Consider the following 25,792-nt stretch of genomic DNA (forward strand, 5'->3'; position numbering starts at 1 on the left):
ACAACTCACATGCAACACCACTCAGTTATAAAAAAAAGGATTATATATATATATATATATATATATATATATATATATATATTAATCAGTCAAGAATATCAACAAAACTTAGCTTACAATAAAAGCTAAAAACAACAACTCACATGCAACACCACTCAGTTATAAAAAAAAAGGATTATATATATATATATATATATATATATATATATATATATATATATATATATATATATATATATATATATATATATATTAATCAGGAATATCAACAAAACTTAGCTTCTCAACTAACTGAGCCTCCAAAGTTGTTGAAGACCCTCGTAAAGAAAGCATGAGTTTTTCCAGTTTTAGAAAATAAAGAACTAAATGGACATTTCTAAGGTAAATGGTCTATAAACTGTATTTAGAGAAAGTTCAAATACAGTGTGCCTCTCGTTCACACTCACACACTCATAGAGCTGTGCTATCTATGACCTTAAGGAGCAACTGGGGCTCATTGTTTTGCTCAATGACATGACTTTGTTTGTGTGTGGGATTTATAAAGTGTTGCACCAACTCATTCTCACTCCGAACTCGAGTATCGTTTGTGTGCCGCACTGCCTCTGATAGTTTAAAGAGCAAAGACAGGAGACCATTCTTGTGGAAGAAGTATTCAGATCCCTTAAGTAAAATTACTAATACCACACTGTTAAATTACTGCAAAACAAGTAAAAGTCCTGCATTACAAATTTACTAAATAAAAGTACAAAAGTATCAGCATCAAAATGAACTTAAAGTATCAAAAGTAAAAATACTCGTTATGCAGAATGTCCCCAATCAGATTGTTTAATATGTTCTAAATATATTATTCAATTATTTGTATTGATGCATTTATGTAAGCAGTGTTTTGATTTTGTAAAAACAGGGCTCATATGAAGTACTTGATATACTGTTATGAGGTTTAATGTCTAATCATTTTAAATTGATCATGTTTTTTATGTTAAATCTCAACCTGTAATGTAACTAAAGCTGTCAGCTAAATGAAGTGGAGGAAAAAGTACAATATTTGCCTCTAAATGTAGTGGAGTAGAAGTATAAAGTCAAATAAAATGGAAATACTCTAGCAAAGTACCTCAAAATTGTACTTAAGTACAGTACTTGAGTAAATGTACTTCCTCATATTCCACCACTGCAAACAATGATCTTTTACTGAATCTTACCAAGAGGATGGCTGTGGCTCAGTTGGTCGCCTACTGATTGGAAGGTCAGTGGTTCGATCCCAGACCGTGGCAGCCTACATGTTGAAGTATCCTCGGGCAAGATACTGAACCCGAAAAGGCCCACTGATGCTGCGTTCACTGGTGTATGAATGAATTCCCAATGGTGGTAGATGGCACTGTGTGCCCTGGTTGCCTTGTCCACCAGTATGAATGTGTGTGTGAGTGAGTGGAGTCTGTAGTGTAAAGCGTTTTGGATAAAAGCGCTATGTAAGTGCACTCCATTTACCAAGAAGTTTTGTGAGCATCCACAATGTTACCCAAGTATTGGAATCAATCGGACTACCCTTCACAAGGGCTCCTGCCCAAGTGTCCGTATGTGACGAGCTGGTGGTGAGAATGTGTTTATTGCACCACATTATATTGCAATGAGAGTTGTACTCAGCCTTTATAAATCACTGTAAGGTTGAAAGAGTGTTTGTGAAGAAGCTTTGAAATATATGTTAGATCTTAGTGTTTGGGAATGGTAACTTTATTTTGAAGGGTAGTCATTTCCTAATATTTTTACTGGTTTACTGGAAAGACACTTTTAATTTTGTACATACTAGGTGGATACAGACGCATACAGATGAGACATCACCAGAATGGGGAAAACTGCACAATACTGAATATGTCAGGCTAAAGCATTTGATACAAATGTAACTAACTAGCGTTTCAACCCATGCATGTGTATTGAGGAACTGATAGTTTTGTGTTTTTCAGAGAATGAGCAGGTGTGGTGCTCGGCCTCTAAAGGGAATGCAATAACACACTACAAGGATCAACATAATTTCTGTTGGTAAAAGGGAAAACTGCAGTCATACAGGGGATGTTAATAGCATTTTACACCAGTAATTTGTCAGCTTGTTAAAGGAGTATTATGATGACTGGTGGTAAAGCTACATGTGTTATCTGCAGCATAGCAGGCTGACCTCTTGGTGCTATCTGCAGGACCACTGTGGCTGGCGGGCAGTTTTGCAGGAGCGTCACAGTGAAGCGGAGGCAGCTGATTGGCTGCAGAGCGGACCGGAAGTGCGTCTGGTGTGTCCCAGCTGTGCTGAAAACAAAACAAGACAAGCTGCGACTGGTGAGTGTTAAAACACAGTAGACTGACTCCCTGTCTGTTATTACACAACACCACGATAGCTGCTGTGAGTCGTATTGTGACACGGTTACTATGCTAAACGCTGTTAGACGGGCTGCTTCGCTGATTGTTGGCAGTATTTAGGGAGGTGTGTGTGTGTGTGTGTGTGAGGCTGCTCAGGCTGTCCTTGTGCTGAGCTCACGTGCTAGATGTTGTTATGTAACACAGTCTGCACAGAGCATGCAGTCAGCCCAGCCTTCCTCTGCTATTGTGCTGCTGTTACAGCTTCCCAGCCGCTTTCTTAGCCACTAATAAAGATGCTGTGAGTGTTTTTTGTTAGCTGCTGCTGTTGTGCTGACGCCCAAACAAGCTTTCATTTTAACGCAGCTGCAATCAAATAAAGGGAGCTTTAAAGTACCACAGTGGGGTAGGATAGCCCTCCACAGTTAAAGACAAATAGCCTGGGTGTTCCTCATTGCTTAAAAAACGCTCTATGGCATCTATTGGTCCATTCTTTTAAGCGAAGAGATTACAAACACAGCGAGAGGTGATAACAGATCAACTCCAGTGTTCAGATTAGATTTCAATAGCAGGAGCTCCTTTAGATGTGCCATGTATCAAGTGCTCAACAATTATATGCAGAGAAGTTCACTGTGGAAGAAGCAGAGATAACACATTTCCACTGGCAATACCCACAGTTACAGACAGCCTAATAATGGGTAGACGTGGGTATTTTGTGGTATTGATAATTATGGGGTATTAACCCTTTTTTAGATAATCACTTTTGGCACAAGGTTAAAAATAACCAGATATGAAGATGAGTTCTTGGCTAATCCACAATATCAAATACCTGAAAAAACAAGATAATTCATTACATTGATGCAAAACCATATAAAAATTAAATACTGCCTGTAACAGTTATGCACATTGATTTGCAGCTTTGTTCACAATGGCCCAATTAGGTTTGGCCAATATAATTAGTGTATCACAATGTCCACAGCAACATTAGAGGTGGGTTAGAAAATCAATGCAGCATTGTATCACGATATTTTGTGTGGCAATATTATATAGATTCATGGTAGATTCATTGATATTTAGCACTCTGACGGGCCTTTGGTATTTTCTGTGGGGTTTTTTTGTTTGTTTTTTTGGAGGCCATAGCGGGTTCACTTTTCAGATTATACTGGTAGAGATACTGGTATCATGAAACTAGACGATTTAAGGAATCTATAGGCCCCCTTTTGCATCATATCGTTTCGAGAAGTTGTCGAAATAATGCTGCAAAGTTAGGCTTTTTTATGTTCCATACATCTTCCATCAGTTCAGTTCAGTTTGACTGAATACTTTGTTGGTCAGTCTGTGGGTTTGAAATAAAAAGACTGAAGAGAGATGAATAGACTGAGAATTTTCTCTAATTTGACAAAACAATTCTTGATTGAATTTAATTTTATTTTTGAATTTAAGACACAAAATACAGTTAAACAGTTAAATCGCAATATTCACCCAATTGCAAAATGCTTAAAATCGCAATAATATCGTATCGTAACTCAAGTATTTGGCTAAAAAACGTATCGTGGGGCCTCTGCTGATTCATACCTCTAGTTTGCGTAGCATTTGCTTGACAGTTGAAAGGAAACATGACTTGTTCGGCATCTGAAGACACGTTAGCATTGACTTCACTTTTAGCTTTTGTTTATTGTCATGGCTGTTATTTATTTTGATGTAGCATTAACCATGGTGTCTAACTCTTTGTCTTTACTCTGTTTTATCTTTGGTTTCCAGCACCATGATGGATGAGCTGGTGCAGGACCTGGTGTCTGCTCTGGAGCAGACCTCAGAGCAAAGCAAGCTGGGGGAGCTGTGGGAGGAAATGGTCCTGAGTCCTCTGCACCAGCGCCGGCAGATCCGCCGCCGCAGAGGCCGCAAGCGCTACCGCGAATCTTCCCTCTATCCGCTGGAGCACAGACGATGCTGGATCGAGGCCTCAGAGTCCAGCCTCGACGAGACTAAAGGATACCGGGGGAACTCTTCCTCAGCCATTGCTGCCTCTGTGGCCAACTGCAGTGACTCTGACGACGTGACTTCAACCAGCCGATGGCGCTCCGTCATGAGAGGCCCGGTCAGGACTAGGCAGCCCTCATGGCCAGAGTCTGACTCCTTCACCGAGAACAATCCAGGACGGCAACTCAGGAGGAGGAGGAAGGTGAAACGCATGACCTCAGACGTCACAGTTAGGCTGCAGCAGAAGTTAAAAGTCTCTGGTGTGGACGGGAAACGGAGACACAGGCCGTCTAGGATGCAGCATCTGTCAGGATCGAAGAAGAGGTCTGGCGGTTGGGTGGGAGCGGACCGACAGACCGAAGGAGCCAGGCTGATGGGAAAGGAGTGCTGGAAGAGGAAGATGGCCAAGGAACACAGAGACGCTGCAGATGACAACATGTCCGATGGGTAAGGTTAGATTCAGGGACAGATATTTAGATTTTATTCCTCTTTTTGTGTTTTTTTTGTTTTGTTTTGTTTTTATTAAAGGATCCCCATTAGCTTGTGCCGTGGCAGTTCGCTAGTCTTCCTGGGGTCCACATTCCAACAAGTAATACTCAACAGTCCTACAACAGCTTTAACAGTAAAAATACATTCCAAAATACATTAGAAAAGTGCAGCACAAAAGTCCATTACAAAATGCAGCACAAGTTTAAAAGACAGTTTGTAGAATCAAACCATTGAATTATAGCCATTTGGATTAAATGTTTAGGAATAATTGGTCAAATGCATTTGATCAGAAATAAATAAAATACAAAAAAAACAAAACAAAACAAAACAGCTGTAACCAGTATCATTGATTGTAATCCTGGACATCATGAATCCAGGCAAACATCGCTTCTATAAAGAGTAGCATCCTTTCAACCAAAATAAACAAAAAAAATTTAAATAAACCCCCCCAAAAAATGTAATAAGCCCTACACCTAACATTAACCATTGTTTTATGATGGAGTCACACAATCATCTCAATGTCATTACAAAGTTGGGCCCTATAGAAAAAGATCTGGTCCACATTTGGCGTCCATGTAAAATGTTATAAAAAAAACGTAATTATTTATGAAAAACAAGCAGTTTTTAAAAAGCCTGCATTTCATTTCCAGCAATGCAACAAGCCAAATGTTAGCCCTGTCATTGTTTCAAAAGTCAGGATTAAAACCATTCTGAAAAAGGAGCACAAAACTCTAAAAGCCCTTTTTACCCTTTAAATAGAAAGTTACCCAGGCAGTTAAACCCATAACATAAAAGTCATGGGCATAACTACTATCAGACAGGAGCAATTAAACAAGGCGACATTTAAGATGATCTATACTGCCTGTCTCCATCGAGCCACTTGTCAATATTCAGCATGTCCTCAACTAAACCAAAAAAAAAAGTATCACAATCATACCGCTCCACTTTAAAGTATTGAGTTGACATTAAAAATGAATGATAGAGTCTCTTCATCCTCATCTCCTATAGCTGAAATGATCACCAGGGAGGGATCTTTGATAGTTATGCCTCCGGGCATCTGCCAGCTCATTATTTCCTTTCGAGAAATATTGTCACAAATAAATAAGTGACTTGGTGTGGTATTGATTTGTTTTGAAATGAATTCCTTTCTTGGGCTGGGTAATTAAAGCTCGGCCTGTCCCAGTGTCCCAGAGTGCAACCTCTTGTGTGCATTTTATTTAGCAAAACTAAATGTGGCTGTAACTGGCAGCAGAGAGGGGAATTATATTATTACAGTGAAGCAAAAGGATTCAGATAAACTGTGTAATCAGAACGGCTAAATGTGAAAGGATTTGTTTCAAAGTGACTGACAATTATATTAAGCCTTCACCTTGCCCCAGTGTTTCCTGGTATTAAGAGCTGTGATTAGCAGTTATTTTCTGTTTAATCATTTGGTCTTAAAGCTAAAGTTCCTGTCTTCAAATATCTTATTTTGCAGAGGTGGAAAAAACAATTTTGAGGTACTTATAATTTACTTGCGTATTTCCATTTAATGTAACTTTATACTTCTACTCCACTACATTTTGAAGCAAATATTTCACTTTTTACTCCTCTATATTTAACTGACAGCTTTAGATACTTTTCAGGTTGAGATTTAACATGAAAAACATTATACATTGAAAGTATTTAGACGTTTTTTTAATTAAACATTATTCCAGTATATTAAGTAGATTAGTAATATGTTTACAAAATTGTGCTTACATAAATGCAGCAATACAAATAATCTAATAATATATTTTGAATATATATAAAACAATCTGAGTGGGTCCATTCTACATAACGAGTACTTTTACTTTTGATACTTTAAGTACATTTTGATGCTGATACTTTCAGACTTTTACTTCAGTAAGTTTTAAATGCAGGGCTTTTACTTGTAGTGGAGTAATTTCACAGTGTTTTATTAATACTTTTACTTAAGTAAGGGATTTGAACCACTTTTTCCACCACTGTTATTTTGTCAAAGCCACAGTCAAAAACATAGTGTAGTGTATTTACATTCTGAAACGATTTATATTGGGCATTAAAAAGCTACATTAGCCTTGTTTCTATTTACCTTATTTTTTCACATTAGAAAGCAGAATGCAAGCAGCAAAATTTGCCCTCACAATTAAACAGAAACATGGCTAATGATATAATACCTAATGTGCCAATCTGCCCACTAGATGATTAAGTATTTCCCTGGAAAAATGAACTGTTGGTGGCGCTAGAGGTTTTATCCTCTGGGGACCATGAATGTCATGGTCGTCGTTTTAATTAGATTAGATTAGATTATACTTTATTGATCTCACAACAGGGAAATTCCCTTGTCACAGCAGCAAAAACAGAAGCAAAAGATCTGAATATAAATACAGGAAAAAAGTATTAGTTTGAATGAAAAATTAAAAAAATAAATACAGATCAAGATTATATAAAAAAGCTATGGTGAGTAGTGTAAGCATAAGTGCTAACAAAGATGTGGTGGTGATCTGAACAGAAAGTACAACATGATGAGGTGGTGCAGGTGTTGTAGAGCAGTAGTTCTCAACCTTTTTGAGTCGCGACCCCCAATTTAACATGCATGTTGTCCGCGACCCCCGCTCACTGAACAGAATCTCACACGCACAGTTCAGATCACCCAAAAACAGAAACAAAATGACCAAAAAAGGAAACAAAATTACCACAAAATGACCAGAAAAGACAGAAAATGACCAAGAAGATACTAAATGACCAAAAGAAGACACAAAATGACCAAAAAAAGACACAAAATGACCCAAAAAAAAGGAAACAAAATTACCAAAAAAGACACAAACTGACCAGAAAATGATCAAAAAAAGACACAAAATGACCAAAAAAAACCATTAAGTGACCAAAAAGACTAAAACACATGAACTCTTTAACACAGTGGAGACAGAGCTGACTTCCAAAATGATTTGGCGACCCCTAGAAATCATCTCGCGACCCCAATTGGGGTCCCGACCCCAAGGTTGAGAATAGCTGTTGTAGAGTACAGCAGTTAATGCAGCAGTTGTTGGGAAGTGAGTCAGTGAGAAGTGGAGGAACCAACTGACTGACAGGTATTTTCAGCCCTAGAGCCATGCTGCTGGTGTGGCTGAGAAACATGTATTTGAAATCCTGAAATCAGCAAATGATGCAGGACCATCTGGCCATTCTTTAATTAAAGAAAAAAGGCATTAACTGTTAAACAATTGTCAAAATAATCACAGAATAAATTTCAGTTCATGGGTTTGTTAATTAATTTACTATTTTTTCACTTCTTCTGTTATGTATTATTATCAGAATAACCTTTAAGGGTGATCATATGCCAGTTTTTATTTAATATATAAATGATGCTTTGGAATTAAATATCTCACATTGTCCAGATGTATGCTCAACTGATAAAAGGACAGAAATGGCAAGTTATAACATTAAATATTATACAGTTTAAGCCTGGGAGTTACCATCCTCAGCATCTTGTCATGTTCCTGCACAATCTGTTTCCTTTGCTGATCTCATTATCTGTTGATCATATAAAACATGTGAGAAGAAGACATGTGCAGTAACCGGTAATGGGACAGACAGTAGGCTTTACATCTTCTGGTTTAATTTGTGCTGACCTCCCTAGCCCCTAAACGGTACTTGTTTTCTTACTTTATGGAAAAATCAATAGCCGTTCTGACAGAAAACAGCTCCGGAGAAGAAATAAATGGGAACACCATGGCACGCTGTCAATCATTTCTCACTTACACAACGCCAACGCTCTTGATTGCTGCTCAGTAGACTGCCACAGTGCACCGAGGGCTGAACAATCTAATGGTTAAGCTGCGGCAGAGGCAAAAGGATACGAGCAAACGGCAGCAGTGATGAGGGGCTGACAGTGGCACAACAACAATATTTATACTCAGACAGTGTACGGTCCATTTAATGTCAGACACAGATGCCATTGTTGAAATGTCTTTTGAAGCGCTCGGATTTCTTTGGTCTCCATTCATTCCATTAACCTTTTTCATATGGAGTGTCTGGTCTCTTAAAATGTGCGTCTCCTCAAGGTCACTCCTCTTACGTGCATACTGAGCAGAGCTTCGCCTTCAGCCACCCAAGTTCAAGGGGAGCAGATGTTGGCAGCTCCAGTTGGGCTCCACATCCTTGATTAGACCTGGCCCAGCCTGCTGGCAGTGAGGCCACCTGGCGCCCAGGCTGGCCCAGCAAGCAGGTCTCACCTGTGGGTAGACGCCGTCCCGGGCTCAGCCTGCGCCTCCAGCTGTGAGCTGCTACTGTTGACAACGTTAACTTCAACCAGGAAAAACAAAGCCATTGTGCGTGCTTTTCTCACACTCGGCTTTATCGTGCTGTAATTTATATTTTGAAAACTCTATGAGGAGTTTTTTCGGTAAAGCGGTGCAGCATTTGCCGAAGTTAATTTTCATAAATCTCTGAGACTAATCCAATTACTGCAGCTCAGGGATGGTGGGATAACCTTATAATCAGACACCCATGGAAGAGGGCATGGATTTGGGTTGGGGCGGCTTGTTTGAAGAGCCCACAGATCCATTGTTATCAGCGCTTTGCCCCCCTCCGTCTGTGCCTCTTCTTTATTCCTCTGCAGAATGAGCCCGGGCTCAATAAATGGCGGCTAGCCTGTAATCTCTGTGCAAACTGGTCTGCCTCTCCCAGGAGCTGAGGATTATATCCTAATGATTAGTGCTCATCTGGATACTGTGTTTTGCTTCACCTCTTTGGCTTGTATAGAGACAATAGGGCCATGTGGGGACTTAAGTTCAGCTCTAAAACACTGGAGTGCAGTTTTTGTTTTTGCCCTTGCCTTTGTTTCACCATGGACATATGGTATTTTATGTAATTAAGACTTATTTGTTTATATAGCTCCTAATCCACAATAGAATATGTTATGACTGGGGGAAGTGCTGTTTTGTGTGTGAGCCAAAAGACCAAGTTTGCCCAAAATGTTTGTCAACTTTTCCTGACAAAGGTCACTGCTGAAGAAAGAAGAAGTGTTTCTTTTGGTCCCAAGAAAAATGGGGGTCTCAATTATTCATGGCATTAATTAGGCAGTACTTAATGGAAACGGTCTCACAACGGCCCTGTGCTGCTCCAAGCGACATCACATTACACCTTTAATACGGATAAATACTTAATGGGTGTCTCTAATTAATTGTTTATACCTGTGATGCTTTTCAAACTTTGAACAAAAGCAAAAGAAGCAAAGACATTTTTTTTTAAACCTAGAAAATAGGAGAAGATGCAGGAAATAGTTGATCATTTCCCGGTTCCAAATTTCTAAGAAAGGTTGTGGAATGAAGCATAAAATCAGTTTTTTTTGTAGAGCTTGTGGCATCGTCCTCTACTGATGTTGGAGTGCTGTGTGCTCCAGATGCCAGCCAATGTGTCCAGAGGTGGGGTACAGCTGAGCAGCGGCCTGGGGAGCCAGTCTGGGTGGGACGGGGGTGGAGGGACGGTCCAGGACTGCTCAGCTAGGGCCAGACATCCTCCAGATTCCCCGGAGAGGCCTGCTCCCTCTCACATCTGCTTCTCGTGGATGTGAGGGGAGATGATGCAGGACCATCTGGCCAGAAAGACACGCAGGCTGGACGGACGTTTTTCTGATCCTGACGTCTCTTGCAGGCCTCTGCAATATGGCGATGTACTGTATCAGCGCATATCTGACCCTCAAGGTTTCTCCTGTAAGCAAGGTCAGCCATGGAAAATAGGAAGCAAAATGCAAGGCATCAGGTCCCTCCTTCTTTCATATAGTAATTTGAATGGAAAGTAGCTTTATTTAAAGGATAGAGCTAATAATAATAATAATAATTATGACTTATCTTAATCAAGCAGCCCTATTAGCTGGCTAATACTGGCAAATTTACACAAAAATGGATAATATGCATTGTCCTTAAATAAAGAAAGTGAAACTAACTATTGTTTCGTTTAAAAAAAGACTAAGTAAGTGAGGATTGATGTATGTAAATTAAACTAATGGAGCACTCCAGTAGGGCTAAACAATTTTAGGAAAAGATCTTATTGCGATTTCTTCTAGAAGATACTGTGATTTCGATTCAATTCATGATTTTCTTCCTTCAGTGAAATTTCACAAAGTGTACAATGTGCACTGTTCCCGCTAGGATTTTTTCAGCAGCAGGGGTAAAGGGTTATTTATTCCCTGGATGTTGTGCATATGTTTATATCAATCTGCAATTTAGAGAGTATAAAAAAACAACACTCAGCTGCAAACAAGCTTTAGAACCAGTGTTTACCACAGGGTTTTATGAGACTGTGATGCAGGGACCCGAATTAACTAGTGAGGTCCAGGGGCGTGGTCCCATGCAGAACATTTTTGATGTAAAAACCTAAATTTGGTGGCCTCTTGCACACTCTAATGCCACTATTTCATCATATACACTAATCTTAACTATTGCATATTTTATTCATATTGTGGTGGATTCTGTTAACACAGCCTTGTGCTCTTATTTTGAAAGCTGTGTTTAGTGACAGGAAATAACTCATAGGTTAGTTATTAATACTAACAGTGTGCAGAGTTTAGCTTTTTGGGATTAAAACAACTTTTTATTGACACTCTAAGGGGTTGACTCACTTTGAAGTCACACTGGCCTTTGTAAATGTAGTCCTTATTAAAGTCTGTCGAAGCTACTCCAAGCTGTTGAAATTTGATCTGTGTTATCTGAAATCACGATTTCGATCGAAAAACGATAAATCGTTCAGCCCTAGACTCCAAAAGTCATCCACAGCAATGATGTGGCTTGTCCTTCAAGCTAACTGGTATTCAGAAAAGGTCTTTATGAAATATAAATATATTTATTAATATATATGTAGCTAGTGAATACATGTGCTTGTTACAAGTAAGTAATGACACCATTTTGATCGTTTACATTACTACACTACACACAGGAAATCCTTTTTTGTCCCTCCATCTTTGACACCTCCACCCCTCCCCTGATCCCCCTCTGTGACCTTGGAGTGTCTGGGGGTCCCAGTTGAAGGTGGCTGAGGTGTGAGAAAGGCAGAGAAAGCCAGGGTGGTCTGGGGTAGCAGAGGGGGGCACAGAGGGTGTGGAGGCAGTGTAACAGGGGTTGCCCTGGAGGTGTGGAGAGGAGCGCCGATGGAGCAGCCGAGGCAGTGGGCGGTGGCAGACCACACAGCAGATGTTGGCCAGTTGTTGTGTGGAAGCGGCACGTCTGTGGGTCGCTCTGTGTGTGGGGCACACCCAGAGGGAGGGGCGGGCAGGGGAATGTGTTTCGCTCTCCTGTCATCCTCCACAACGCAGGCCAGATTAGATTGGAGCTGACAGCGGAGGATATTCAATTAGATTGTGCATGTCACTCAGTGGCTTCGATCAGAGCCTCTCCTCATGCCTTTGTGTTTGCTATCGCAACAAGGGAGAACACGGCACGCTCTGTCTTTTTGTGTCATTTCCATTTATGTCGACCTCTAGCTCCGGACTTCTCTATTATTACTATTATTGAATGTTACATGTTAAATATGGACGTTACGGGGGCATGTAAATTTTTGATTCACATTGTTCACTTTTCAGATGCTATAACATTGTCTGACCTAAAGAACCCATCAGTTTGGAAACGACAAATCGAAACAGAGTTTTTTTATCCTCAGATGTCATTGATATTAAAGAAGCGGGTCAGTGGCGATCATTCACGTGATGTTTCTCTTCTGTGTGCAGGGAAACCAGCAGTTCATGCAGCAGCGACCCCGGCCTGTTCACCAACGATGAGGGAAGACAAGGTATTAAAAAACATATAGTAGGAACAATTAAACAGCTTCATCACTTAATGTGGGTCAAACTGGTGAGTAATTAGATTTTGTGTACTTGGAGCTCATGAATGAAGCCTTCTTGATTGTGCGAAGGACGATGACAAGTTGTCAGATTTGGACGATACCCCACTCGACTCTGAGGGAATGCTGGGGCTAGAGAGGGAGGTTTCGATACAATGGGCTGGTTGCTGGGCACCCAGGCGACTCTAATAAGACGTTGTCATGTCGTGTTAATGAGCGCTGAAGCCTTTGCTAATCTCATTAGCCGTGGTGGGGCCAGGCGGCCTCTGATTTAACAGTTGTCACTACACCTTGACTGTGAGAGGCATGGTTCCTGCGTGTTCTTTGCTGACTGACAGGTCTGAGGAGGACTCGCCGTCTGGGGACTAGACTGGTGTTGTCTGGTTGTCTGATGGCGTGTAGCAGTTTACCCTAAAATGAGATTTCAGTCATTATCCACAAACCCACGTATCAGTCGAAGCTCCACTTGAGTTTTTAGAACTGCCAAAACGAACGATATAGCTGAAAAAAAGCCTGAATATGATAATTAAATTTCATATTTAATTACATTACTTTAAACAGTCACATTGTGAGCTCAGAGTTCCTTTATTTATTTCCAACAATATCTTCTAACAGTGCTGTGGTTAGGAGAGCAGATCCAATAATGCTACGTGATTTTTGGACAAAGCAGTGCTGTGCTGGTGGTGTTTTAGACACACGCCACACGTGGCAACCTCCAGGGCTGAAAAATAAACTGTACAGTAGAGGTGGGAATCAGCAGAGGCCCCACGATATGATTTTATCCCCATAATTGACTCATGATAAGATATTATTGCGATTTTAAGCATTTTGCGATACGGTGAGTCGTACGATACAATATATTGAATTGTTTTGTCAAATAAGAGAAAATTCTCAGTCTATTCTTCTCACTTCTGTTTTTATTTCTCCACAATGAGAGTCACAGACTGACCAACAAAGTATTCAGACAAACTGAACTCAACTGATATCAAACATGTATGGACGACAATAACTGCAGCATTTTATCAAACTTTCCTCAACTTTAAGCTTCACTGCTCTGATTTTTTTTTAAATTAAAACATAAAAAAGCCTAACTATGCAGTGTTATTTTGACAACTTCCCAACACAATATCCTGGTGCCTATAGATTCCTTAGATCTTCTAGTTTCATATGATACAGGTATCTCCAGTATATTCACAAAAGTGAGCACGCTATGTCGGAGCGCTAAATATCAAAATTGCCATCTGCCAAGATGGCAATTGCTGGAGCTCCTACACTGAGCTTCACAATGCTTCTTCAGAAACCTATAGGTGGTGTCACAGAGACTGCATCCATGGTTTATACAGATGCTTCAGCATTTTAATGAAGGCATGAAAAGTATAGAAATATGCAGCAAGCTGCAGCAGTGACATGCTAACTGATGCAGCATCTCGCTTGTCTCTGTGTGCAGGCGATGACGAGCAGAGTGACTGGTTCTTTGAGGGGGACTGTGGAGTCGGGGCAGGCGTGGCCAGCCTACTACCCAGCTGGGACTCCGACAACCAGCTTTCCCTGGAGGACAGCCGCCCCCCACCCACATTCCTGCAGCCTGCACGGCCCTCTCAGAGAGGTAGTGGACAATGATTATGTGTTTTAGACAAATGTACTCCTTAATGATCTTTTCTGATCATTTTGTAACACGGGAATAGAAACAGGCTTTTCTTTTGTGCAGGGTATCGATATCATTCACGTCTGAAACGAGTGCCTGGCTCTGCTGCCTGCTGCATCAGGAAGGATAGAAGACGGCTTCCCAGCAAGGTTAAAGCAAACTCTTCCTCTTCAAGAAGAAAACAGTTATACCATTGTTATAGTCTTTGTTTTTTACTGTGTATCTGTGATTTTTTTTTATTCACAGGGCAACAGCATGCCAGTGTTTGTAGAGAGACTGAGACACTTCTCCCAAGATCCTTACCAGAGAGAGTAAGATATGCTGGTTAAATGTCTTGCAAAATGATATAGAAGTCTTGTGGTCCATCTGTTTCCTTTATCATTTTGCACGTAGTGATACTTTGATTATCTCTGTTTAGCTTTTGGCTGCCTTCTGTTGGGAAGCGAGACCGAAGCCAGGTATGTTACGGTCTTTTACAGGCTTTTATTATCTTTATGACCTCAGTTTGTTTAGACTTTAATGGTGAAATTGCAAAATCTAAATGTTATTGATACTTTCAATTTCCAGTTGAACCCTTTGTGCCCATTACCAGTGTGTCCTATTGACATGATGTCAGAGAGCTCCCATCTCAGATGTTCCTCCTCAATCTGCAGAAACAGGTAGTTGATGCCACGTGTTAGTTAAACAGCAGCCTCTCAAGGGCCTATCGGAGACACCATTCGGTGTTTTCGATCAAAGCTCAATATATTGATGGACAAGTCTATGGCCATGTCATTTAATTGAATCAGTTACAGAGCATAGGTCACTGTTAGCTCCAGTATTCTTTGTTAAGCTTGATGCCCTAGAGACTCTGTGACTTCACAGGAGTTAATTGTTGCATAAATTAGTGAATTTAAGGCACGTTGCATATTGCAAATACGCTATTTAACTTTATACTTTATGCACACTATTTATAGTGGTGTATCAAGCACACAGATGCGCATGTATTTCAATATCTCTGTCCACATCCATCATAACCCATTGTGTTGATATTGGCTGGACTTTCGCATTGCTTAAGCTCTCACAGACTCAAATGCTGCAACTGTCTGTCACGCTTTGTTAGAAGAACAAACAAACTTATAACTAACTCATAAAGCAGACACCAAACAGAAATCATGTGTTATTTTCTGTACTAGGCGTCTGAGACATTAAAACATGTTTCTACTATTTTTTCAGTTGAGTAAGGAAGTGTTAAAACAATGTTAAGTGTGGGTTTTTTGGGGGCTGAACAGATTATGCTAAATTGTGGCCTGAAGTCTGAGCTCAACTGGCAATATTCAGCAGTGGTGGAAAAAGTAATCATATACCTAACTTAAGTAAAGTATATAAAAAGTACTCATTATGCAGAATGAACCCACTCAGATAGTTTGATATATATTCTAAATATATTATTGGAATATTATTATTGATGCATTTATATAAGCAGTGTTTGAATCTTCTCAAGGCAGGGCTCATTTTAACTACTAAATATCACATTTTATGTTTAAATCACGTGAAAAGTAACTAAAGCTGTCAGCTTAATGCAGTGGAGTAGAAGTATAAAGTTACATGAAATGGATATACTCAAGTAAAGTACAAGTACCTTAAAATTTTACTTAAGTACAACACTTGTGTAAATGGACTTAGGTTCATTCCAACTCTTATATTCAGCTCCAGTTGGATGCAGCGATACTTTATTGCAATAGTTTTCAAGGTCAGCGTTGCCAAATAGAGAAATACTGTGTTGACATAGTTGTAATGCAGATTCAAGTCCCTGCATTTCTGGGACTGACTGCACAAAAAAAAAGGTTTATCCAGAAGATGTTTGTCAAAGCATCACATCGCTCCCAGTCATCCCTGGAACTGTTGGATCTGCATGGGGGACTATTGAGGAGCCGCTTAGCCCCGTTGGCCTCGAGACTGTGGGACTCCTCATTGTATTGTTTCCACCCTGCCTATTTATGGTGCATTCTTAATTTTGTTTCACACACACTCCTTTTCCTCCCTCTCTCTTGGGTTATTTCACAGAGCGCTCCAGCACTCCTTGATGAGGGGCAAAAACACGACTGCTATGAAAAGCCCCCGACTTCTTAGGCTTTCTTTTCTAAACTGGCCCTTTCTTCTCCACCTGAAAGGTTCCTTCAGATTCCAGTTTGAGGCATTGTGAATACTAATTTCTCTCTATTAAAAAGCCCTCATATCCCTGCCATGCTCTCATTTGAATGGCGGACTCAGGGGAGACCTCTTAATTCCTTTATAGTGGGATTCAAGACCCTTCACTTCAAAAAGTATAAATCATACTCCCAAATGAACGAGGGAGAGAGGGGGGATTGACGAGAGGGGCTTCTGATGTGTCCCGTTGGACGGCACGAGCTGAATCTATCTCCCCAAGCTGCTCAAATCCACTCTCCAGTGAGAAGGCAGCTCCGTCCTTACGACCCAGCTCCAGCACCCATTTACTTCCTTTAACTTCCTCTAAAAACACACATTCACATGCAAACACAACAGCAGTTCCAGTTATTGTTTTGCATGACAATGAGGAATGCTATAATCGCTCAAGCCTGCTCTTAACAACTTTTAAAACGTCCTCCTCGATCTCACTTCGCTATATTTTCATTTCTTTTCCAGCATCTTACTGATCGATTTCTAGCGCTGAGCTCCCATACATCTGACTTTTCTTTGTTTCCAAACACCCTTGAGAGAAAAGTGTTTTCTCTGTGAGCAGAGTGTAAGCATTAATCTTGTACTGCGGCCAGGTTGAAATGATACTGTATTAATAAAAGCTGTCATCTCCTGTTTGCTGCCAGTTGACGGCGACAATCAGAGATTTGATGTTAAGTGATAAAGGCTGTATGAGGTTGCATGCTGTTTATCCCGGTATCGGCGTGTTGAATAGGCGCGATGCTTTGTGGGATTTGGCTGTAATGCTCGGGGGGCGGCGGCCACGTTAAAATGCATAACTGCCTCCCACCTGAGCCAGGCAGCAGCAGCTTTTATCTATTGACTTATTTATTTCTAAATGACACTTGCGCTGTGAGATAAATCATAGTCTTACGCCACTCCCTTCCCAGTTTTCATTTTAATTGTGAGATCTCGGTGTCAGCAGTTAGTATATTGGTGTGAGTGGCCTATTGATTATTGATTTGGAGCTATTGATTATGTCCCCAGGAGACCCTAATCCTTTCTGATTCATTTGAATACCTCTATTAATCTTGAGATCCTGCTCACACCTGAAGCGCCGTGTACCCTAATGAAAATAGATGGCCATTTTGTAACTGCAGCTCCTCACTCCTCTTTTGATTTATTATTTTTAATTGATATATTTGCTTTTGAATGTGGGCGCCAAAATTACAATTGACCCTGTGTCAGTGCTGTTTTACTCTGCACCCTAAGGGACGTCGCTGCATTTAAAAGTGTCTTATATGACCTGAAAAATCCATCTTGGAGACTTTTTCTTCAGTGTCCTTGTGATAGAATTGAGTTGTTGTTGGCCATCTTCATTACATATTACTTGTTTTTCCATTGCTCATTGCCTCTAAGTCAATCTTTGTTTTCTCATCACCGTTTCTGTATATTTAGGGACAAAACAACTGGCCGACATCTGTCACACTGTTAAAACTGATGAAGGAGCAGATGTTAAATAATAAAAACAGTGTTGTGCCTTTTTTTTTTTTTTTTTTTTTATCACTTCTCTCAGTTTTACACTGTAACATGCTTATAAAAAGGTTCTGCTCTGAGATGAATGGTGGTGTTTTGCCTTGGTTAATGAGCCAGCTGATGGTATTCTCATGTTTGATTAGCATTGTGCTGAGCGTCTCAGTGGGCTCCTGGCGGCCACAGAGCGGCTCTGTGTCTCGGCTCTCAGCAGCAGCAGCGGAGGGCCCTAGCCTCCCTCCAGGCTGCAGGGCCCCCGAGCACCTCGGCCTCTGTGTAATGAGGGAAGAGCTGCAGGGATGGACCTCCACACATTAAGACCAAATGCATCAGGGTATTACTTTTAATACCGCAGGCGTGCCTCGTGAAATAATGCGACGTTTAAACGGGGATCGATTTTGGAATTAAAAAGTTAGTTTGCAAAGATTTACTGTGGGGAGTTCAATGCCTGAGCTCTTTATCAGGGGCGCAAATGGCTGGTTATGTGCTGTCCGACAGAGGTACGATTGAGGGATCGATAGGCGCGTGATTTACTAACTGGAGTACAGGTAATCAATAAGTATAAAAGTAAATGAAATATGCATTACTGGGATTTTATTAGAGAGGGGTAGCTGGGAGAGAATAACGGTCAGGCCATTTATTTTTATATCTATTGATTATACAACATAGAGACTTCGCTCAAAGCATGCCCCGCACAGCTCTCGACACCCCGCGCCTGCACACCCGTCATGTGATTTATGGGCGCTGAGGTCATGGAACAGGCTGCCTGTTAAAAGGCTGCCCTGACGGGGCCTTATTGTAGCATGTGCCTGTAAGGGTTGGGAGCTTTATGTAGCCTGCAGTCCGAGATGAGCCGCGCTGGTTAACAAGGAGCTCTCGTCTCTATGAGCTTCTGTTCTTTTGCAATTTGTTGTGAATTCATTTTTACAAGTTTGGTTTACTAGCATTTTCTCACAGCACACCATATTGTTCTTTAAATCTCTGAGACACAGTTTAGTTGTGTATAACAAGCAGAATGTGCAAGATTTTAACTTAAATCTTTTTTTTTCTGTCATATTTTATTGTAGCGCCCTCCCTCGCTCACTCAAACACTCCACTGTCCCCCTCCTCCTCCTCCAATGCACAAACATCCACAGCACATCAGCCGCCCCCACCCCCCCCCCAGTGATGGAGCGGACCTTGACCTTAACTTTACATCTCCGAACTCAGGGCTATTAAGCCAGTGGGGTGGGGGGGGCTTTTCCTATTTCAGGGCTCCTGACATATGACACAGGAGGCATAGAGCAGGTGTAATTTGTTTATGTGAACTCTGCAATGACTCAGCCTCATGCACCCCAGCACCTCTCCTCATCCAATATTCTCCCTGCAGAAAATACGTATTAATGAAGAAAAATTAAGATGTGGCAAACTGAGGCTGAATGTAAAAGCTGCTGTGTTTGCAAATGTGCATCGCTTGCATTTATCGACTTTTGTGAAATTGTTAAATTTCTACATGTTTATGTGTGTGTTGTGGGCGGGAGCAGCATCATCATATTGTGTTTGTTCTCTCTGTCCCCCCACAGGCAGACTAATGTTTCCTGTGCATACTGGTCCCAGAGTGACATCAGGAGGAGGAGGGAAATAGAAGCTGTGTCCATCACAACATCAGGTATCTCCCACCACAAAAGCCAGAATCTCTTATTATGCCTTATTTTTATTATTAGAGGTGTTATGTGGTTACATAGAAACCTAAACCTGCAGATTTTGTTTAACAAAAAACAGCTTTAAGTATAATTTTCTCGCAGACCTAGCATCTCTGCTCGACTCATTTTTGGTACCAGGTTCTTTTCTCTGTTTCATTTCCCACTGCCGATATAACCCCTTAGTGTAGGCATCTATTTACAGCCAGGTTAGGAGAAAATCAGCCCATTCAGTCAGGGCCTGTTTACACGACAACGCTCTCTGGTGAAAACGATAAAATATTTTATCAGATGTGCCTTTCATTTAGAAGGCGACGTCATTTTTGGGGCTTAAATACGCAAAAAAATGAAACCACCCTCCAGAGTGGAAATCTTAATAACGCTCAACTGTTGGGTTTCTGTCTAAAGTGTCGAAAACACAAAAGTGTCTCTGATCAGCTCACGCTGGCTCTCGTTGCTTTATGTAACATCCATGTGCAGTCCAGGCAAACAACAACAAACATGTCGGACTATTTCTATCAGTCAGACATTCAAGTTGCCCTAGCAGCTCTGATAACTATCCAGGAGTCATTCAAGCAGTTAAGCAGAATTATCACAGATAATATATCAGAACAGAGAAGGTGCATTAATTACCTAGGGCATTTTTTTCTATTTCTGTTTCTATTCTATTTCGCGTTACTAGGAAGAGAAGTAGGAGATAAGATAAGTGTCTGTGCATGTGTGAGCTCTTGGTGGTGCTGTGTTGTGTGGCAGTGCTTCACAGTCCCACCTAGCCACCTGGCATACATACTACATCGAATCTGACATACTTTTGCGTCACCGTATGCACGCAGATTCCCCCCCTAAAGATGCTGGTCTAAATGTGGAATAACATCTTTAGATCTAAAATCTTTAGATCTCCATCTAAACAGGGCCTCAGATGCTGAAAAGAAAATGTAGTTGTTTTGATCTCTTTTGTAGTTTTTTCTTTCTCCTTGTTGCCGTTATACTTTCTTTGTCATCATTTTGAGTCTCTTCCTGGATATATGTTTCTTCAGTGACGCTGGCGGTTTGAGACCAGAGGGGCCTGACAGTTTGTGCCTATGCCCACTGCACCCATTCATTAATCTATCCATGGCCATAGTGTCCTTTTGTAGCCAACCAATCAGAGAAACGCCTGCACTTCGTCAGCTGTCTGCCATAGTGTAGTTTGGCATAGTGTATGGTGTAATTTGGCGAGCTGCAATTTTGATGCTAGCTTGACTATTTAAAGACTGCAGGTTAGTGCAGGAAGTCGGTGGTCTGCAGTGTTTTAAAACTCCTACATCATCGGCTCAGCTCGCTTGGAACTCCAGCCATGCCTTACCATGAAACGGAAATGTGGTCTTAGTCTTATAATAGATTTATTTTATTCCACTAAAAATTGCAGAATGTGAAATATTTGGTGTGACCTGCAGAGAGAAGTATGCAGTTAGACTTTGTAGCTGTGTAACGCTTGTTTAAAGCGAAAGAAGAAGGGAAGTGTGATGTGGAGTTCACCCTATTGGAGGTGGCACCGAGCAGCAGCCGTTGTGTCTGTTTGGACCAGTGGAGCTGCCTTTTTTCATTAGAGTCATGGCTCGGGGCCTTGTGTCTTTGCCGGATTGAAATCTGAATTGGTTTGTCCACCTTTTCTTCTGCGTCCCCTCTCCATGCTCCACTCCTGCAGCTGCTGTTTGTCATTTAAATAACAAATGCTGGTGGTTCCCTGATTTAGTGAGGGGTGCGGCGGGCCTCTGATGTATATTAATATTGTTGCACAGTGCACTGTACCTGGCTCCATCATTCATTTGGATAAAAGAGGTGGAATTTAAAAACAGCCAATGCTTTACTTGGATACAGATTGCATCAATTTATTGCACTGAGTGATGGAACGGCCGGCAACTCTGTCCTTCACCTCCCTGGCGCTGAACCACTTCCCATAAAAGTAAAAAAGGATTCACCCCTGGCCCTTAAGGACCCCTCATATTCAACATGCGGAACGAGGGGCATCCCTCAGTTTCTCGACAGTTAACAGAGCCACAGTCTGTTGTAAAAGAGGGGGAATACATGTGTTAAAATGTTAAAGAAAACTGATTTATTCCTTTTTTCACAAAAAATTCCTATTTGTTGTCAAAATGTGCAAATTACAGAGGGCAGTTATCTCATTAACAATCATGGAAAAAAGTACTACTAACTACCCTAAACTACCCTTGTTTTCTTCAATTTCTTGTTCATTTTAATGCCTGGTACAACTAGAGGTATTTGTTTTGACAAATATAATGATAACAACAAAAATAGTTAAATTAGCATTTAGCTATTCTTTTGTGGGTGTTTTGGATGAAGTGATTAAAAGATGATCTGTTTCCTAAATGAAGGATCAGGAGAGTCCCTGATTGGCATGTCCCCCCTTAGCCCCATTCAGAGTGTTTTCCTGCTTCTTGAGTCTAGTGCCCCCTGTCCACCATGATTTATCATGCATCCCATGTCGTCCAATGTCAGTTTCTGCAGCTGCAACTGCTCTGTATAAATCTTTACTTTGGCAGCCTTCAGCCGCCATGTCTCTCCTCAGTAATCTCAACACCGCCAGGAGATGCACATTCACTCTGACAAGCTTTCACACACACTGTGTACAAATTCTGGTTTGTTGCCATTCTGACATGAAGACACAAAATCAGATTCAGTGATTTGTTGAGCGGGGTTGTTTTCTGGTAAACATCTTGTTTGCATGGAGGGACTGCATTTAGCAGAAAGAACGGCGTCTTGCTCTTAGTGAACACGACAGCCGAGTCTTTGTTTGAGTTGGCCAGAGGAAGTGGATTGTTGTATGTGTTAGTGCTTGATTTGAAACTCTGTAATCAGGAGTGAAAATGGTCTGCGGCCGGAGGTGTCTTCCAGGTCTCCGTGGGGAATTACTGAGGCGGTACCCAGCTGTTGCTTTGTCTTCTTTCTTTACCCTTTTAGCACTGCCGTGGAAGTGCTGAAGCTGGTTGTGAAAAAAAAGAAAAAAAGAAAAAACAACAACTTATCAAGCCTGGTATCTGTTTGGATTAGATGACCGCTCCATTTCTCAGCCGTAAATTGGCCATTTTCTACTTTTCTCACCACCATCAATCCAGCAATCCAGCTCAATCCAACAAGTCCTTACTAGATATAGACACAAAGCATGCCAGTTTTCTAATATATGTTATTGTTTATTATTAAAAATACAGATTGACTTAGTCACTTAAAGGGACAGTTCACCCCCAAACAAAAATAAAAAATGTTTCTCTTGTCTGTAGTGCGATTACTGTCTGCCTTATGGAATATAATGGAACTGCATGGCTCTCAAAGCACAGAAACATTTTTTTTGAATGTATTTGAATTTAGATGTGATGATGTAGGCTTTAGGGGAGGGGGAAAAAATCGATACAGCATAGTGTCGTGATATTTTGCGTGGCGATATTATATTGATTCATGACAGCAAAGTATTGATATTTAGCGTTCATATTTAGCACTATTTTAAACAGGTTTTTCGGAGGCTTACTTTTAGGAATATACTGGAATCATATGAAACAATAAGATCTAAGGAATACATGTTTGATTTCAGTTCAGTTTGACTGAATACTTTGTTGGTCAGTCTGTGGGTTTGACTCTCATTGTGGAGGAAAAAAAAGACTGAAGTGAGATGAATAGACTGAGAATTTTCTCTTATTTGACAAAACAGTTCTGGATGGAATTTAATTTTGTGGACAGAAAATGCAGTTAAACAGTTAAATCGCAATATATTGTATTGCAATACTCACTATTTCGCAAAATGCTTAAAATCACAATAATATCGTATCATAAGTCAAGTATCGGGATAAAATCGTATCGTGCCTCTGCAGATTCACACCTCTAGTAGGCTTTGAGAGTATAGATGTTATTAGTTTAGCTACATTGAAAATGCTTGAATTTTACAAGCTGTGTCTACACGGACAATTTCTGCAAATATTGATATTTGATGAGAATATTTGTATACAGCAACGAGTGCCTTTTTAGAATATCACCATGTTGCCCAATGACCGAGAATAGAAATGAATACATTTTCCACACTCCACAGTTTTGGGAGAATTATTCGTGAGGCAAAGATGAATCAGTATGTTTAAAGATCCTGATGGATTTTAATAGCCTTGGCTGGTCTCACACACAGACTAATTAATTATTGCAATTTTACTCCTCCCCTGCTGTCTCCTACTGTATAATGCCCTTCATCTTTATCTCTATAAAAGGATGATGGTAATAATCCTAAACTTATTCAGTGTGCTCCGTTCCAGAGGTTAGAGTAAATAGGCAGGGCAGGAGGTTAGTTTGGAAACTTGGTCAGACTGTACGTGCGTTATCTCTATATGTTGGAAAGTGCCACATGTGGGTGCCCATGTGGGGGCCGGCCCCTCGGTCAGCCCTGCTGCCTCTGCTCTCCCCTCTGTCTTCACGTGTCTCCTTGCCCGAGCAAGACGGCTGCGTGACAGATCACCTGCGTCTGAGGCCCGCCGTGTTCCTGCCCGGCGGTCCGGCCCCCTCTCATTAATGCCCAGGCTGGTGCGAGGGCCGTATGGCAGCACAAGACAAATAACGCTACCACTCAGCCATCACTTCTGCTGACAGAAATGCAGCCCACCGCACTATTTCGCCCTCTCCGGCTCCACTCCGCACCCTGCTCGCGTCCTTCAAAAACCCCCACACACCCCCAACCCCGTCTCCTCCGTCTGCACCTGCACCTGCCTGCGCTGCTCCACCAAACTTTCACGGTGGGTTTTGCTGTTGCTGGAGGCTCAGCTTAACACAGAAACCCACACAACTTGACACATTGTAACCAAGAACCTGCTGCCTTTGTAACCACTCTAATTGTTTTCTGTTTGTGGAGACAGATTTGTTTTTAGCAGCGCAGTCTGTGAGGGGCTTCTTGACTCGCTTGTGTGCAAACGTTCTCACTGGGAGGTCTGATTTTCTCCTATTTTTTTCAATTGTGAAAGGAATTGTGAGTGTGTGTGTGTGAGCGAGAGAAGGAGAGTGAGCAGGAGAGAGAAACACAAAGGCTAATCATTAAAGAGCTATTCAGCCCTGTTCATTTAAGTGTGGGAATCAGCAGGCCCATTACTGTCAATGTGTAATTAGCTGATTAATAAACACAGGGTAGGGGAGTGCTCCAGGAAGGCCTGTAATGATTGTTTTTAGAGAGCATCACATGAGAGCTTATTAAGATGGTAAGATGGTTCCATTCAACCTCCCATTATCACCCACAATAAATGCATGTACTGTAATTCTCCCATTGACGGAAAACCTTTGCGTTATAATGTCTTTATCGACCTTGATGTAAAACCAGTTGAGTGTGAGTGTAGGTGTTCTGTTCATTATTCACATTCATAATTTTTTAATTATACTCTGTTATACAGTCAGACAGTGATGGAAAGTAACTTAGTGCTTAAGTACAAATTTAAGGTACTTGTCCACTACATTCCACACATGCTAATCTCATAAAATACATGTATTGTTAAATATCAAACCAGAGATCCTGAACTTCATGGCCTGTGACTCTATTTAAAACTAGTTTCAGATCAGATGTCTATAATAATAATAATAATAATACATTTTATTTATAGAGCGCTTTACATGGTACTCAAAGACATTTTACAGTTAAAACACAGTGAAAATGCAGCTACAAATAAAAATTGTTAGAAGATTCACTAAAGGAATATTTCCTCCTGTAAATGTCTCTAATTAATTTATTTAAATGAAACTATTTGAGGTTAATCTAATATGGTTAGAGAAATTTTTTTTACTGATATTTGTTTTGTACCCCATCAATCATCTCACAACCACTCAGATTTATCTTTGACCCTTTGGCAGGCGTCCCTCTCCTATATGTAGGTTAGTAAAAACAATAAAATTAAAATAAACATAATAAAATATAAAATAATATATAACTGATATATATATATATATAATAAATGCATCAGTCACAGGAAACTTCTGCAGAGGAAGTACATGTTGTCAAAGTACATTTTGTTTATAATGCTTCTATTCTTTACTAAAATAGAATTTTGACTGCAATGCTTTAACTAGTAATTGAGCCTTTTTAAATTGTTGTATTGTTACTTTAAAAGTGCTGTATATGACATTTAGGACATTAATA

General features: G+C 40.7%; 1 protein-coding gene across 1 annotated transcript in view; it reads left to right on the plus strand.

Annotated features, from left to right (window-relative positions):
- The first annotated feature begins 2,307 nt into the window (after positions 1-2,307).
- The window catches only part of LOC131988614 (G patch domain-containing protein 2-like), a 30,001-nt gene continuing 6,516 nt past the window's right edge, over positions 2,308-25,792 (plus strand). The window contains exons 1-9 of the mRNA XM_059353765.1: positions 2,308-2,322; positions 4,102-4,767; positions 12,533-12,594; positions 14,093-14,251; positions 14,354-14,439; positions 14,537-14,601; positions 14,709-14,748; positions 14,858-14,949; positions 19,525-19,610. Coding sequence (XP_059209748.1) covers positions 4,106-4,767; positions 12,533-12,594; positions 14,093-14,251; positions 14,354-14,439; positions 14,537-14,601; positions 14,709-14,748; positions 14,858-14,949; positions 19,525-19,610 — 1,252 coding nt within the window. The 5' untranslated portion in view covers positions 2,308-2,322; positions 4,102-4,105. The remainder of the gene's footprint in view (positions 2,323-4,101; positions 4,768-12,532; positions 12,595-14,092; positions 14,252-14,353; positions 14,440-14,536; positions 14,602-14,708; positions 14,749-14,857; positions 14,950-19,524; positions 19,611-25,792) is intronic.

The sequence above is a fragment of the Centropristis striata genome, chromosome 16 (assembly GCF_030273125.1).
Source record: "Centropristis striata isolate RG_2023a ecotype Rhode Island chromosome 16, C.striata_1.0, whole genome shotgun sequence".
NCBI classification, from domain to species: Eukaryota; Metazoa; Chordata; class Actinopteri; order Perciformes; family Serranidae; genus Centropristis; species Centropristis striata.